This window comes from Echinops telfairi, unplaced genomic scaffold, assembly GCF_000313985.2.
Source record: "Echinops telfairi isolate 266 unplaced genomic scaffold, ASM31398v2 ScPeMD7_70;HRSCAF=299, whole genome shotgun sequence".
NCBI lineage: Eukaryota > Metazoa > Chordata > Mammalia > Afrosoricida > Tenrecidae > Echinops > Echinops telfairi.
Genome location: NW_022103968.1, coordinates 24,843,184 through 24,860,180, shown reverse-complemented (window position 1 = coordinate 24,860,180; position 16,997 = coordinate 24,843,184). Strand labels below are relative to the sequence as shown.

The window sequence follows — 16,997 nt, the reverse complement described above, 5'->3', positions numbered from 1 at the left end:
AAAAAGATCTAGCTCCAATCTCCCCCACCTCAGAACTGCAGATGGTTTAATTGTGCATGTCTTTAACAATGTTCTGTACTTAACCCTTCCCTTCCTGCCTGCCCTCCCTGTAAGGGGCACTTCAGTGATGGATTCTAGAGAGCTCAGTGCCTGTGAGGAAATACAGATATTCAGGAAAGGATCCAGATATCCAGGGGGGGGGAGGAAAAAACAAAAAAGCTAGGAAGTACCTTGCAAAGCATTCCCCTCCCCTCAAGTTCTGAAAATGATGGGAGGGTGAGTGAGGTGGAAACAACCCCCCCACCCCCACTCCCCTTTGGATTCTACATACATCTAAGGAAGACTTGTGTCTCAACAGTGTGCAGGGGAACTCAATAGGGAGCTTGCTAACATTCAGGCTCCGCGCCAGTAGGTCAGGGATAGAGGCTGAGAGTCTGCCCTCTAGCAAGTGTTGCCGATGCTGCATGCCCAAGACTGTGCTGCATGTGAAGGTCTCAGGGGACGAGCAGTGGGCTGTGGGTTGGCTGAAGTTGGGGTGGACGGCTCTCCACTTTGTTCTTACCATTAGCTTCAGACTTCAGGTAGGCGTCAGCATTGTAGGTGGCTTGCTTTTCTTTTTTCAGGGTGTCCTCTGAAAATGAAGCTGTGCACCAAGCCGATGAGAACCCAGTCCCTCTCCCTGCGCCCCAGCCCTGCCTCTACCCTCCTGCTTTGAGAGGTTGAGGTGAACCAGGTAGGTAGAGGGTTCCGTTTTCCTGCAGTTCACCTGCCCGCCCTGGAGTGAGTGTAGGAGACTTGCTATGGCCCAGAGGCCCCGTGGGGACCCTTAGCCGGAGGTTTCCTGCTATCTGTAGTTGAGGCAGATCCGGGGACACCCTCCTTGGGCAGGCATTTCCCCCAGGAATGGGATGACTGGGGTTTCCTTCGGACAAGGACAGTCACCACCTTGCTGGGACACCCAGGTTCTTATGCTCGTTGCCTTTCATCTGCAGCCCGAGTCCTGGGGGACCTTACTTGAAGCGATGGTCGCCGGGGAGGCGGTGAAGACCTTCCCGCTGTCCTTGGTCATGATCAACAGCTCCATCTCCTTCTTGGGAGGCACGTTGTCTTTCTCCAAGATCAGGAACTTACAGTCCTTGTGCAGAATCTCCTCCTTCTGGACAGCGGTGGTGCTGGCTGCAGAGGAGAGGAAGGGGTGAGGCAGAGGAAGAGTGGTGGGGTGGGGGCAATGAGCAGAAGAGGAGGAAGAAGGATGAGATGGGTGCAGGAGACGGGGAGGGGAGAGCTCGGCTCCTGCTGTCACCCACAGTGCTCCCCATGACAGTTCTTGGGGACCAGGGGCATGCCTCCCCTGCTTGGCTGGACGTGGCCTGTCGGCTACACTTCCAAGGGCTGGACACTTGCCTCGGGAGCTGCTGCCAAACAGAGCGTTTCAGGCTCTTTAGCAAGCGGGCAAGACCTGTCTTTTACTAACGTGGCAGACTCACTGCAGCTCTCAACTGTTACCTGCGCAGTGAAGCCTTTCTTGCCTCCCCGCTCCTCCACGCCCTCCCGTCTCTCTCACCTCACTTCGTTCCTGCCCCCCAAACCACCGATCATTTTCTGTAATTATCTTGCATGTGGATTTGTTGACTCCCATAGCCTCTGCCTGCCCTCCCAGGAATTGTTAGTTTGGCGAGCAGGAATATAGCTTGTCTTGTTCAAGGCTTCCACCCCCCACCCCGACCCCCACCCCTGTGTCTGTCTGCTACAAAGCAGGTACTCAGCCAACAGTTTTGGAAAGAAAGAAAGAGTGGGATGGAGCCCTGGAGGATCAGCGCAATCAAGCAAATAGCCCCCGATGAGGTTGGGAGCCGAGCGAGATACGGTCTACAGCAAGAAGGACAGGTTCCTGGCCACTGCACGGGGGCTTCGGGGCTCTCGGGAGGAGGTGCATGCCACAGGAGGAGGCCAGGAGGTACCACTCAAGGATGGGGACTGATTCTAGGCAGGCAGGTGTGGAGGATGGCGCTCCCTGCCCCTGGGACAGGAAGGCCAGGGTCACAGGGCTGATAGATTGTCCTCTTGGATCACTCCTGGAAACATCGGAGAGCCTCTTAGGATGAGTTGCTTTTGCAGACCTGCACGAGGGGCTGTGCCTGAGCCCAAGGCTGGGCAACTCTGCCACGTGCAGCACACTCACCTGCAGAGGTGGACATGCCCGTGCTCACAACAGCAGGGCTCTGGGGCATGTTCTTCTTGACTCCGTATCCTGCAAGAGAGGAACCTACTAAGCTTGGCCTGCCTGGAGGGGTGGGGCGAGGGGGTGGGGCGCACAGTAGAAATGCTCCACCAGCCCTGGCAGAGAGGCGCCCTTTCCAATTGAGAAGCAGATGATGAACCGACCCCCTCCAGCAGGTGGGCAGAGATGAAGGTTTAGAATGAACCTTCTTTGGTACAATCCTCTCTATCCTTCCTAGGTTCCCATACTTACTTGGCCTACCGCTCCTTTTAAGGAAAAAAAAAAATCACTCAGCACTCCCTTGGCACTGAGAAGCTTATACTATATCCAGGATAAAGTATAGGTATCTGCTTCTGCAGCTCTCCGGGATCGCTCCTGTCCTGTTTCCGCACGTGTACACACACACACACACACACACACACACACACACACACACACACACACACACTGTGCTATCACCCACTTTGAGATACCCATCTCCTTTCCTTCTGAACTCCTACAGTTCTTGCTACCTGCTCTGCACCCGGTGTCACTCAACGTGCACGTCTTAGACCAAATGGGATGGCAGTTTCCACTCAGGATGCCCCTGTAGAACTTCCCACTGGGTGTCCTAGTCTCTCCTTGGATCAGGGACAGGTCATCAGGTCTTTTGTTCTCTCCATGCTGTGGTGGGTGGACTTGAACTGCTGACCTTTGGGTGAGCAGCTGAGGACTTAACCACTAGGCCAGCAGGGCCCCCTGGGTTGTCTCACTGGATCCTCTCAGCGGCAAGCAAGTTGAGGGCATAGGCTGAGTCTTACTTCTCTTCTGAACTGTGCCCGCCCACCTCAGGGGCCGTGGCCTGGGAGTTGTACCATGAAGTCAGACAGTCACCGACTGTCAGGGACAATGACAGCATTGTCCAGGACAGAAGTGACCTGAGGAGACCACCAGCCCCATCAATTTGACCTTGAGAGAGCGAGGCGTAAGTACCATCGAGAGTGCAGGCTCCCCCGCTGCATTGAACACAGGGTGGAACCAGCAAGTGACGAAGGCTGGCTCATCTAGATGGGAGGAGATCGTGGATTACTTTGGGGGGGGTGGGTGGGGGAAGTCCATTGTCTTTAGGAAATAGTTTGGCCCCTCGAATTCAGTGACTAGAAAGGGATATTGTGAGTTATAGCTGTCAAGGGATGCTGCTCCTCTGTCCCAAAGCCCTAACTCCAGGCTACTGACCTGTGGCCGTGGTGGCCGTGCCGTGGGACAAGGTGGTCGAACTGGGGGCCAGGTTGTTCTGCATGCCAAACACTGTGAAAGGAATTGAGGAGGGATGAATGCGGGGTCCAGCACAGAGGGAAGGCCCCTCAAGGAAAGCTCTCCCCAAATCCCAAACCACTTCCCTGAGAAATGCCACTGTATCTGGAAGGCGCTGTCAAATGTTTTCAGTACCTGAGACCCTTTATGTCTTAGTTGTATCTCTCTATATATTTGCAAGTCCTCACCTCTCTACCCCAGGCCAAGAGAAATGACTCAGGGTTCTGTACACGGGGTAGTTAGAGCCACACAATTGATAGCAGGAGTTTGCACAGGATCTAACAGAAAATGCCTAATGCATTGCTCTCTCGGGCCTTTCAGTTCTATTCTCCAACGTGCACAGAAGATGAAGGTGCGAGCCCAGGGGAAGCATGGAAGCCGGGTCTCTGAGCTCACTTTCTTGCCTTTCCTTGAGGTACTAAAGGCTGCCTACGACCAAGGGCAGGATCAGTGTTGCCTGCTCTCTAAATGCACCCCATGGCTTTCCTTGGGCGTGGAGGGACAGTAGGTACCCTCATGGGCAGAAAGGACGACTTCATTACACTCTTTTCTTTCCTCACCAGGAGAGAGCCTCCTCTTTTTCAAAAAGCCGTCAGCTTAGAAACGGTGCCTCTCTGTGGGGGAGCGGGGTGGTGGGGTGGGGCACTGACCTGAGGAGCAGGTGCTGAGGCCCGGGGGCAGCGTGGGCGAGTAGGACGCAATGTTATTTGGAACTCCAAACACTGCAGGAGAGGAGGCAAGCTGGTGAGAGAGAGAGAGGGGCAGGCCCCGAACAAGGACACAGACGCCACGGTTGTGTTGGTCTAGTTTGGTACATTTCTCATCTCGGGACCAATGTAGTCATTTGCTTGGCCACGGAGATTACAACGTGAACCGTGGTGAACTTGGGATGGTAGCTGGAGAGGCAAAACCTCCAGTGCAGACTCAAGGCCCGTGGGGGCCCCCAGAGGCTCTTGCTTCTCAGTGCCCACATTTTGCAGGGAAGGCGCCTGCAAACTAGAGACGTAAGCCCCTCAGTTCAAGGGCACACAGTCAGTCCGTGAGGCTGCGTTTCCTGCCTTTGCGTCCCATGTGTTTTCCACGGCATCTTCACACATGCACCCCTGTCCCCCAACACACACTGTGCTCTGCTACGTAGTCCTTTTTCTTGGGGACCTACCTGCAGAAATACCCGAGTGATCGGATTACATGGAAATTCCAGCAGAATGTCTGGGACAGAAATCACTTGGTTCCAGGGTCAGGGTGCTGCGGGTTCGAGGGAGGGAGGGGTGCTTGCTGTCACAGACCTGATCCTGAAGAGTAGGCATTGGTGTTGAGGAGCGAGGAGCTCTGCGTGGTCATGTTGTTGTAGGTTCCCATAGAAGACCCCGCCGGCAGGGTGGAGGACCACACGTGGGAGGGAAGGTTGGCGTCCAGGACGGTTGCATCGTAGGTCCCCGACACTGGAAACAGACACACACACACCCCGATGAAAGGAAAACCAACATTGGTCTCGACACGCAGAGAACCGATGTGTCCCAGTTTTCTAGGACTTTCCTGAACTTGACTCTCAGAGCCAGTGAAGACTTCTTCTCTTGAGTTAGAACTTCTTGTTGGCTCCTGATGAGATTTGAGGGAGCCAGATCTTACTATGGGGTCCTCCTATTTCTCTTTCTGAGACTTTTACCCTGCCTCCATGGGGCGCTGCTGCCACCTCTGATCTTACTTTAATGTACTGTTGACTTCCCCACCTTCCAAGATGCTAACGAGTACTTCTCTTGGGACCAGGGAAGAAGACCGCAGAAAGGAATCTCATCCAGCAGAATTCTAGGCCCTGAGGCCAATGCCCGGTGCATGTCCTGCCCTTGATTCTGAGGCCCCAGCAGGATGGCACTTTACTATTCCTATGTGCCAGTCAGACACAAGGGGCAATGTGCATCCAGGAGAATGTTTCCATACTAACTCGGCCATGCAGGCCAGCAAGTGCCCTGAGTTTTTTATTTTATACTGAAACAAACAAAAGGTCACCAATTGGCCCATGATGTTAGCAGTGAAGGAGAAGAAAACTCGAGAGCCTAGCAAACCTGGCTTCCCCCTTTGCCTCCCTTCCAGGAACTCTCCTATTCACCTGCCTGTCTCCCTCAGAGCCCGGCTTGCTATCCCTGTGCTGCCCAACCCTCATCCCACTCCACTCTGATCACGTGGTTAACGGATCGTCTTCTCCGGAGACTTCCATCCCCAGGAGGCCAGCGACTGTGTCCATCTTGTTCATTGCTTTTCCTCAGTGCTTGGTGCTCAGCAAAGATGTCATTGTTGTTGCCAGGGGCCATTGAGTCAGGTCCACGAAGGACCCTGCCCAGTCCTGCGCCAGCCTCACAGTCATGCCCACACCTGAACCCACTGGTGCAGTCACTGTGTAAACCATCTCATAGACAGCCTTTCTCTTTTTTTTTGCTGCCCGTCCACTCTGTAGCAAAGAGTGGGCATGCCATAGATAGCTGTTGACTACAGCTGTCACCCTTCATTCAGGGAACCTGGTGAACACAGTCTATGGTCCAGAATCTCTAGGATAGAGAGCACGACAGAGTGCCGGTGGGATGGTTGACCAGAGAGACGAAGAAGGGGACAGCCCACGTCTCTGCCATGGCTTGAGAAGCTACCAGGGGACGGTTCAACCCTGCCCCCTGCTCCGTTCCCTCCCTGGCAGGCCTGCTCTGGGGCCTTACCTGACTGCGAGCTCGCTGTCATGGTTTTGGTCTCCACGGTGCCCTTCTTGGGGATGGGCAGTGTGTTGGAGCAGGTCCGTATGGGGCTGGTGCTGGCCGATCGGCTCCCCTTGAGCAAGCGCTTAACATCATCCAATTCGGTCCCTGTCAGAGAAGCCCCAGACTTTCCCACGAGGCCCAGGATTCCAGCCTGAGCCCACCTGCAGATTTATGGCCATGTGAATATCAGGGAGGACGGCATCTGTTGGACATCCTGGGACACCTTATCATTTTCATATTTTGCCAATTTATAGCACTTAGCAGCCCGGCACTTTGTAATAGTAATAGTCTCATAAAATGGGTCTCTCATAAAAAAGTCCAGGGTCCTTGGGAGATAGTTCCTCATTAGCTCCCGTCAGACCCCACCAGGGGGATTCTGTGACCGGAAGACACTGTCACCTTGTACGGGAAAGATGGGGGAGGTGGAGATTTAGAACATGGTCCCTTGAAACAGATGGTTCAGCGATAGTATCACCTTCAAGCACAGGGCACCTGAGGAGGAGGCTCCCCGACCTTGTGTGCTTGGACGTGCCAGAAGGAATTTGTGACCCATGATTCCCACACATTATGATGCTTTTACTCGATTTAAGTTCAAGTGGATTTGGTCGATGCTATGTGCGCCAGGTAAGCTGCGGGAGCCAGTTCCCATAGCAGGGCCAACTTGAGAGGAGAGAGCCATGGTGTAGGGCCAGCTCACACGACGGGAGCAGACACATCTCCAGACCACACATGCTGAGCAAGTCCTCCCCGCTACCTCCTCCAAGTGCTCCTCCACTTCCGAAGCCTGGAAGGACTCGGGTGTAAGCAGCAGACCCGGGGGTCAGCTCCCAGGGCCGCAGGACAAGGCCTTATTCTGCTTCTGCCACTGCTTTACCAAACTCTTCCTCCTCCTCCCTGCAACTAGGCTTCTCCCCTCAAAGTTTGGCTCATTTAACAATGTTGTTAAAGAACTTCTGAGAACAACAGGGGTCTATCTAGCACATTTACTTAATAGTCAGAGACCGGGGAATACCTGACATTGGAGCGAACGTTCAAATCCTTTATGTTTAGGACACAGCTGCTCATGTTCTGGAGTCTGACTTTTCTCCGATTGGCATTGTTTTATCAGTTCCGCTCCTGCCCCACTCCCTTCAGCCACGCCAGACTGTTCCCCGCTCCTCGGCTGTCTCATGCTGGTTCTGAACTGAACTCTGCTCTGTCTGCCCTTCGCTCTCAGTTCAAGTGACACCAACCCCAGTGCCCATCCCTCAGGTGGCCTTCGGGCCACTCCACCTGTGCTTCCCTCCCCAGGCTGAGCTGACCTGGGTCAAACGACCCTGGCGCTCCCTTTGCTGTCGGCCAAGTGCTGACTGGCAGGCCTGGGGCTCACTGGGCGTCAGCACAGGGTCTGGCTCACAGAAGGTCCATAGAGAGCGTTCTATGGAGGGTGCAGTGTGTGTGCTTGCACACGGAGAGAGCTTTAACCTTTAGCCCCTGGCTCCTGGGTCCCTTTCCTTCAGTAGGATAGTGACCACTTACATCGGGTAGATGGGGACGCACTCTGCAGTCGAACCCGGATTTCACTCTCTGTATAAGGGAAGAGGCAGAGAAGACAGTGAAGGAAGGCGTCTGGGTCACGGCCCAACTCTGAGCTCTGAGACCCCTGCCCTGGGCACAGAGCCCCCTATGTGTGCTCAGAAAGAATACTGCTTAAAAAAGGGCACTCTTGCTGCCACTCAGCCTGCCAGCCTCACCTCTCAGCCTCAAGGAGACCTTCTCAGGAGATCGCAGGCCAGGCAAGGAGACTCCATGCCAACCAGTGGGGATCACCCCCTCGCCCATCACCTATTTCTCCCTTGACAGAAGCGAGTTTCTCTCTAGCCCCCTGATCTCTTAGACGCTGGAGAGGGGTCTGAAATCTGGCAGGTTTAGTTAGCCATCTTAGACTTGTCAGAAATGGGAAGAGCAGGGAGTTAGTTGGTCATTTAAGGTTGCTAGTTAGCTTTACATGGATGATCTGCATCCTCAGAATTGTAGTCTAAAGCGGTGGCTGTTCATTATGATGCCGACTTTCAGGTTACTGGTGACGAGGAGGCCCGCAGAAGTCTGGGATGGTCATTGGAGAACCCCGAGTGCTTCAGTTCAGCTCAACATGCTCCTCGCCACCCTCTCCCCAGTTTATCAGGGAAGGTTTTCCCAGGACTGCATTTCTCAGATTTGTCCTGAGCCCGGGGCAGATGGGGCAACTGCAAAACGGTTGCGTGTCTCTTGGAATAGCTTAAAAGATAAAAGGTGGTTTTGGTTTGTTGGTTTAATTTACACGAAGGGGAAAACACATGGTTGAACCTCAATGCCCTACTATCATGCAGAGTGCACTGGAAAGCGAATGGTTGCCGGTGCGGTCACTTCTCATCTGATCTCTCTTTTGATCATTTTAAACTGGTTCTAGTTTTTAATATTTTCTGCTTCCTTTTCAATGGAGCCTTTTCTGTTTTACTCTCTTACTGTTGTTAGGTTTTGTTTTCTTTTTTTTGGGCTGGGGGGAATGTTTTTCTTGTATATGAAATCCAGAGTAGGTAAATCTATAGAGACAGTCATTGGATTAGTGATTTCTTGGGGAGATGGCAGGGGATGTTGGGGGGATCTGGGGGAGCTAACAACAATGAGTACAAGAACAAAGAAACTTTTCTGCGATTGATTGTGGTGATGATCGTACAACTCTTCTTAGAAAAGACTTGCTGAATGAGCAGAAGCCGAGGTCGAACTCACCTCGAGTTTGGCTGCGCCCTCTGGTTGAGGAAGATGCTGAGAAACAAACAAACAAACAAACAGGAAGTTATCTCAGGCATATGTAGAGGTGGCGTGCTGACTGTTTTTGGCACCGAGGTAAGTTTGTTTTGGCAGAGTGGGGCGGTGGCGTTTTCACAGTATGTTTAAATCCAGGTAGCTCTATCCATGTTCATACTCAGCAGGGCACTTAATGAATGATGAGCACCTCGTGAGTTAAAGGACCCTTTGGTTCAACCCTTGTGGGAGCATGATCCACTTGGATTGGCTGACTCCATGGATCAAAAGAATCCAAAAGACTGCTGAATCTTTCCCTTCAATTATTTTTTGGTCAGACTGCCTTGGCTTTCCCATTATATGCAAATACGTGAATACAATGAGAATCCGTGGCCATTCAATAGCTACGTCACTAGATCACAGGCACAAGGAGTTTCTAAGACCAGAAGCCAAGGATTTCAAGGCCAAGTGTGGACACGGTTCGGAGTTCACTAGGTCTAAAATGTGCCCCTTTGATGCCGGTTGCAAACTGCTTCAGCCGGGTTCAGTGATGGGTGAAGAAGGTATGTGGGAAGGGACTAACATTTTTAAAATGTGGGAGAACTGGAAGACTAACTGGTCAGGGGAAAACCATGGGTCAAAGTCCTGCCGCCCTCTGGGAACACAAGGGCATCATACACAGAGACGGCGGCCCCACCGACTGTGCTCCACAGCCCTGGCCACGCCACGCAGGGGGCGCCCGACACCTCTTCCGAGTGTCTGTTCCATAACCCTTCGTTGGCCATGACTGAACTGGTTCAAAGGGGTTCAGAGTTCTGATTTGAAGGCAGCTGTAGTTCAAGCCCGAGAGGTTTGGCATGTGCGTGATCCCATACCCACTGGGGGACTCTCTGTGGAAGCCCCACAAGTCAGGGGGCTGCAGAAAGTTTGTGAGAAAATGAATTTAAAAGATGAGGGCATTTTCCCATGAGTGTTCTGAAGCCCCCACCCCTTGTATTGTTTGGCCGCAGGAGCATGTCTGTCCTCGCCTGAACTTTGTCTCTAGAACTTGCCACTTTGTTAGTGTCAAGATCGGTGACAGCGAGTTCATGTGGCTGACAGTCCCCTCAGAGCCCCAGGGATCAGGACCAAGGGAAGAGGTCACACTCTCTTTGAAGAATCCATAGGACCCCTAGGCTTTTCCCACGGCCTGAAAGCAGGGTGAGCACCTACCGAATTCTTTCCGGGGGTACTCCGGGGAAGAGTTTCCACTGGAACTCCCTGGGGAGAGGAGGAAAAGGTTGGTGAAGAGGAACCTTCAGGCCCCAAAGGCCTCCGAGAGGCTGGGTAGTGTCTGCTTACCTCTCTCTCAGCGGCCATAGCCCTCGAGGTTTCGGGAGGGAACGGAGGGGCTGGGCAGCAGGCATCTCAAATGAACCAGGCACAAGATTTAAAAGGACCGACCCCTTTGGATTTGCTTGTCACTTCTTGGGTCACTAGCCCATTTTGGCGAGGACAGGGCACACACACAGGAGAGCCATGCTTACTTTCTCTCTCTCCTTTCCTCCCTTCTCTTCCTCAACTGCCTTTGGCCTGTACGAGGGCTGTAGGGCTGTCGGGAGAGTGTTGGACTGCTGACCACAGGGTCAGCGGTTCAAATACACCAGCCAATCCTTAGGGAAAAGCCGGAGTTGCCTGCTCCTGTGTCAGTTTCCCAGAGTGGGAGATGTCACTCCCTGGGGCGGGGCTGGAAGGATAGGGGGTGGGAGGGGCTGCAAAAGCAGTGTCTTCCAACAGAAAAGTGGGTGAAGGGAGATGTCGGACAGTGTAAGACATGACAAAATAATACTTTATAAAGTATCAAGGGTTCATGGTGGGGAGGAGGAAAAATGAGGAGCTGAAACCAAGGGCTCAAGTAGAAAGCCAATGATTTGAGAATGATGAGGGCGACAAATGTACAAATGTGCTTGACACAGTGGATTTATGTATGGATTGTGATAAGAGTTATATGAGCCCCCAATAAAATGATTTAAAAAAAACCAGTGGCTTCACTTTATGGGTTATAGCACAAACGCTTTCTGTTGCCAGGAGGACACTGAGTAGTGTTTTGCTGCAAAGGGAGTGTAGGTCAAGTGAGTTTGGGCACCTATGATTGACAGCTTCAGAAACCCTCTCTAGGCTCTAGATGAGTGGAATCGAGACGCCATGACAGTATGTGGGAAGTGCAGGTGACTCTTCCCATGAAATAAGTGCTCGTGGATGTCCCTGGCCTTGTGATGCTGATCCTGGATGGGGACCCTGTTAAAGGGAATGCCAAGCCCCCATTGAGGCCACATCATCAGAAAGCACTGTGGTGACACTGCATGGCCAGTGACACCTTGCCTGGATCTTGGGCTCCAAGCACCCCTGGGCAGCTCTCCTCCTGAAGCAAGGAGCACAAAGGGCTTTTTGTTTTGCTTTGTTTTAGGATTCTTCTCAAAAAACAAACTCACTGCCATTGAGTCAATTCTGACTCATAGCGATCCTGTAAGGGCAGGGTAGAGCTAGTCCTGGAATCCAGCACATATGCATCTCCGTTCACGATTAAACTCTGTATACCACCTGGCTTGTTGGTTTTTCCACTTAAAGTGCTCTGGCCGATTCCTGGGACTCCAGGTATTGTAGCCACAGAACCCAGACATCTTTCCCAGACTGCTCCTTCCTGACTTCCTATGCTGACTTCAGGGAAAACGACGCTGGTCTCCCCTCACCCATGACTCCCTCCATCTCTGGGCTTTCTCTCTCCTTTCCCCAGTGGTATCTTTCTGTGTTCCCTTCTGCTTTTAGTTTGATGTTCTTGTCCTTGGCAAATGCCACCACCCCACTGTTCTCTGTGAATCTGAAAAACCAACTGGGCATCTTGGTCCTGCCTTCCTGTCTGAGCGCAGGTCCTCCCTGGGCACTGCCTGCTTGTTATCTCCCCGCAAATGCTGTGCAGGATGAAATAAGGAACTCGTCCAAGTGGAAACCCCGGTTTCAATCACTGACATCACCACGGGCTCAGCGGCCTGTGTTTAAAACTTCAGGGAAATTACTGGCCCAATTTCCTCCTTTCCCCCCAAGTTTAATCAGTTGGCAAACCCGTGAAATCCACGTAACATACCACTTTCAGTTCCTCCTCTCTCCTCCCACTCAACCACTCTATCCCAGCCAAATGCTCTCTCTCTGGTTTGGTTTCAGAGAGCCTTCTACCTTGGCACCCCATGTTTGGTCTCTTTCCTACCAGTCCATCCTGCCCATGCTTCTGGAATTGCAGACATGCACCTCGCTTATAACCCACTCTTTTGCTCCCGTTGCATAAAGAAGAAAGTCTGAACATCTTAACCTAGCATTTAATTGGAGCCCCTCCAACCCTCTTCACATAAGCTCCAGCTGCTGCTCCTTGTTCAAGCCCTTCCTGTCTTTGTTTACACTGCTGCATCTTGAGCCTGAAGTGCCCCATCTCTCCCACCTGGGTGTCAAAATCTTGCCTGTCAAGACAGCGCTACTCACACATCACCTCCTCCAGAAAGCCTTCCCTGATTTTCTCTGCTAAAAATAGCTACCCCCTGCTACTTTGCATTGTAATCTTATATTCGTCACCTTAGCTTGTCCATTAGACTATAGGTGTCTTGAAAACATGATCCAAGACTGATTCCTTTAAACGTCCATTAAGGCATTCCACATAGTGGAACATTCAGCGTGGCAGATAGCTGAATGATGGGTAAACGAGTTCATGAGGGAAATGAAGGAGTGGAGAGAAAGGTAAGGGGGCAGGCCCAGGTGGACACAGCTGGCCCATATTTAAAACAGCCTGGGAGGGGGTCAAGTTGCTTGGGAACGAGTCTCTTCTAAGGTGTGTGAGGCTGATACCTTCATACGCTGCATGGCGGGTGACAGTTGTTTTCCGTTCAAAGGTTGAGCCTGGCGAATTGGGCAGAGTCGAGGCAGGTGACCGAGCCCTCCTGTAACTGGAGGTGGAGGCATTGCCTCTGGTGCTTCCACCTACAAGCGGGGAGAAGCGTCATCAACCCTCCTCGTACTGCGCCAGAGAGGAAGCAAACGGCAGCTGAAATCCAGGTACTCATGCAAGCTGCCCATGATTAAACCAGGGTCCTGTAGAAAGGGCCAGGGGAGGTCAGGAGAGGGCGATGGAAAGGATCGGTGTTTTCATGACTGCTTGGGCGGACGTGGAAAGGTAGTATTCTTGCTAGTGCCCCACTGGAGCAGCCCACTGAAAGGCAGGGACATCTTCCTGCACCAGGTCCCGTGCACGGGAAGAGAGAGGACTGCACAGGGTGCTGCTTGAGGACTCCCCAGCATTTCACTGTAGAGGGCTGTTTGGATGGACTAGAATACCCCCAGGTGTGGAAGTGCTTCTCCACTAGTAAGGGCACGTGACCTTTGGGCTAATCCAGCCACTTGTATGTCTTGGGCCTTCTTTGTTTGTTTTTTAAATGATGTCAGGGATTGTGCGTCTGTGCTTGTGTATGGGGTGTCCTTTAGTCACTTTGCTTTTGGGTGAGTTTGAAAACCACCGTGAAAGAATGCGCTGCCATGGGGGCTCTGGGCCTGTGCCGATGCTTGCCCCCGGGACACTCGCACAAGGTAGGCTGGCATGTTACCATTTTTTCCTGGACGTAACCTAATCGTTAAGTTAATGTTGTTGTTCGAATTGCCACCCTTCTCTTGGGTTGGCTTCAAGCGAGTGATTCGGCGGGGAAAGAGCCAACTCTCCATGAAGCCTCCTTAACGCGTGATTTCTATTGGCGACCTAAAGGAAACTGATCACATTTCGAGTCGCCTCCAAGACTGGAGGGTCACAAGCTCCGTGGGTTGTTCTTGTTTGGGGCGTTGGGGATGGAGGATAGCATTGTCCCTTTCCTCACTGTTGCTGGGACTTTTCCGTCTCCCTGACCACAGTCCCTTTCACCAAGGACACTTACTTGAGTTTATGTAGCCACTGCTGCCATGGGTCAGGCTCTGCTTCTCCAGCCGACCCCCTCCGCCGAGAGAGCCTGTTTTGGAATAGCCATTGCTGGTCCCCCCTTCTGCAGAAACAGGGAGCAAGTGGTACGTTGCGGGCAGTCAGGCCAGGGGACCTCCTTGTCCTCCAGCTTATGTAAGTTTAGTCTCCCCTCACTTCCCCTCAAGGACACTTCCCCTGGGGTCTTTTATTTATTTATTTATTTTCTGTACCCCCCCTCGCCCCCCAAGATGCAAGCTGCCCATCTCTGGCTTTGTTTGTTTTTTAATACAAATGTCAAAAGTGAAGACTCAGAATCATTAAAGTCTTCTGGTTGGAGCACAGCTAGCTGCTCATTAACCCTTGAACCTGAACCCACTGCCTCCCAGTCAACTCAAACCCATCTCCCAAACGCAAACTCACTGCTCCAAGTGATTCTGACCCATAGCCACGTGAGGAGACAGAGTGGATCTGCCTCGGGGGGCTTCCCAGGCCGTCATTCTTGACAGGGGTAGAAAGCTTTGTCTTTCTCCTTTGGAGCAGCTGGTGCTTTTGAACTGCTGACCTTGTGGTTAGCAGTCCCTTGCCTAGCCCACACTGCCACCAGGGCTCCTGAAGAGGCTCTTTAGAAAGTTCAATGATTACAAAAGGCAGCTGATGGGTGAAAAACTCCTTGGGGCTAGGACCTAGGTTGAGTTGGCTTTTTTTCAAATGCTTGGTGAGTACTCGAGCTACGACTTGGGTGGGTGGCAGCTTGGGGTTGCTGATGTTCTACCTGGCAGCCCGGCTCTACTCTCACCACCTGCTGATGGTTGGGCTTCTGCCGCCACTTTCAAGCCAGACTTCTCTGGGAGGAGTTTAGGGGTCAGATCTGTGTATTACACAATCCAATCCCTTCAACCCAAGGACCGTCTTGGAAAACACACACTCGTCTGGTGACTCTCTGCCCTCCTCTGCTCATTCTCAGGTTGGATAAAGTTTTGGATATTTTGGTGTCCGGAACAGACAAGTCTATAGAAGCAGAAAGTCGATTTGTGATTTCCAAGAGGAGAGGGGAGAGAAAGGGGGATTGGAGAAGAGCTGCTAATTGTTGTGAGGTTTCTTGGTGTGATGGTTGCCTAACTCGATCAACATACTACAACTCATTTATTTGTATATTTGACTCAGGTGTATATTATAGTATATAAGTTATAACTTAATCACTCACTCACTGACATGGAATCCTGCACTGGCCCTCCTATAGGACAGACTAAAAGACGCCATAGATTTCCAAGACTGTAACTCTTTATGGGAGTAGAAAGCCCTATCTTTCTCCATTGTATCTCAATACAGCTGTTAAAAAATGTTTCAGCTATTTTGAATTTGTTCACTGGGCAGTGAACTCCGTGGAGGAAGCGATATGTGTGGCGTCCTTTACACATGATTTACCGAGAAAGGGGGACGTCACTTAGCCACTTACTTGGTGGTAAGGATGTAAGTCTTGTAGTTACTGTTTCAGTGATAACTAGAAAAAGAAAAAAAACCAAACAGGTGAGATGTTACGTAACGTACTGAGAGCCCTGGGTCCTGAGAAGGTCTACTGCCTGTCATTAGCTAAGCACATGCTATTTCATTGACATAGGTTTTGTATCCTGTGCCTTAAGGTATGCGAGGGGACCCACTTTATGTAGACTTTTGTGCAATAACAATGGGTGCTAATGTCCCTGGAAGATAAGCTTATATCCTTTTAGAATCCAAAATGGAGTGTCTTGGCTTGGTGCCAACTGTCTTTCATCCCATTGCTGTATCCAGTCCAATTTGCCCTTGTTTGAACCCCTCTGTTCTCTGCACTGCTTCTTCCACATGGTCTCGCAGCCTGTCTGGGATCAACACATGTAAGACTGTTTGATCTCACTGCGAAGTAATTAATTACTGTGTGTGTGTGTTCCCATGTGTGCATGTGTGTGTGAAGGACACACGCAGACACACACTCAGCTGATGAGAGAGACGGTGGGACTCAATGGTACAGGATCGTTTCGGGCCCCTGTCAGCTGTGCTGCTTGCAGTTGCTCCATCACACTGGTCCACGCCCACCTTTCTCCCCATCTCATCCCCCTGGTGAGGTTGGGGGTTCTGGCAGGAACACGGGGTGTGGACACAGCAGAAGCAGCCTTCATTCCACAAAAGGCAATGGCTCTTTGGACAAAAGTGGCAGCTTGATTTGATGAACAGCCCTGTGCTTTGACCAACCTCCCATTGCTGGGACCGTTGGGAGCCTCTGACCCGTAAAAATAAATTATTTCCTAATTGAAAGTCCCAGGTCTGTGGAGCCAGAAGTTTTGATTGGCGATAGCTGAAAGTCATAGGATAAGTGAAGCAAGTTCTCTGACTTAGAATTGCTTAGAGGGCAGTTTCAACACACCTGAATTTATCGTTTGGACAGTTTCACAAAAGCAATGTATCTGTTTTCAATTTTCAGTGTGGATTTGGATTATGACACTGGCATTCTTTCAACCTTGGAGTAACTGGGATAGGATACTTTTGGATTTCCGTTGTCCTAAAACCCCAAGTAAGGAGATCATTACATAAACTGTGGTAAAGTCATTCAGTAAGACATTAAACTGTCCTTCAAAATACTGTGTTTGAAAAGAACCCATTAAGATGCTAACTTGGGAATCCAGGATGGATGATCCCTTCAGTACCAATAGTGAGAGTGGCGATACCGGGAGGGTGGGTTAAAAAGGGGGAACCGATTACAAGGATCTACATGCGGCCTCCTCCCTGGGGGATGGACAACAGAAAAGTAGGTGAAGGGAGACGTCGGACAGTATAAGATATGACAAAATAATAATAATGTCTAAATTATCAAGGGTTCATAAGGGAGGGGGGAGCGGGGAGGCAGGGGGTAAAGTGAGGAGCTGATGCCAGGGGCTTATGTGGAGAGCAAATGATTTGAGAATGATGAGGGCAATGAATGTACAAATGTGCTTTACACAATTGATGTATGTATGGATTGTGATAAGAGTTGTATGAG

The 16,997-nt window shown here is 51.5% G+C and overlaps 1 protein-coding gene across 1 annotated transcript in view; it reads right to left on the bottom strand.

Moving 5' to 3' along the window:
• COL17A1 (collagen type XVII alpha 1 chain) overlaps nucleotides 1-16,997 on the bottom strand; it is a 54,433-nt gene that overhangs the window by 29,996 nt on the left and 7,440 nt on the right. The window contains exons 3-15 of the mRNA XM_013004170.3: nucleotides 15,444-15,488; nucleotides 13,965-14,069; nucleotides 12,892-13,023; nucleotides 10,234-10,281; nucleotides 9,007-9,042; nucleotides 7,777-7,824; nucleotides 6,220-6,363; nucleotides 4,801-4,956; nucleotides 4,165-4,236; nucleotides 3,437-3,508; nucleotides 2,183-2,251; nucleotides 1,015-1,176; nucleotides 563-643 (exon numbers count right to left, since the gene is read on the bottom strand). Coding sequence (XP_012859624.1) covers nucleotides 563-643; nucleotides 1,015-1,176; nucleotides 2,183-2,251; nucleotides 3,437-3,508; nucleotides 4,165-4,236; nucleotides 4,801-4,956; nucleotides 6,220-6,363; nucleotides 7,777-7,824; nucleotides 9,007-9,042; nucleotides 10,234-10,281; nucleotides 12,892-13,023; nucleotides 13,965-14,069; nucleotides 15,444-15,488 — 1,170 coding nt within the window. The remainder of the gene's footprint in view (nucleotides 1-562; nucleotides 644-1,014; nucleotides 1,177-2,182; nucleotides 2,252-3,436; nucleotides 3,509-4,164; nucleotides 4,237-4,800; nucleotides 4,957-6,219; nucleotides 6,364-7,776; nucleotides 7,825-9,006; nucleotides 9,043-10,233; nucleotides 10,282-12,891; nucleotides 13,024-13,964; nucleotides 14,070-15,443; nucleotides 15,489-16,997) is intronic.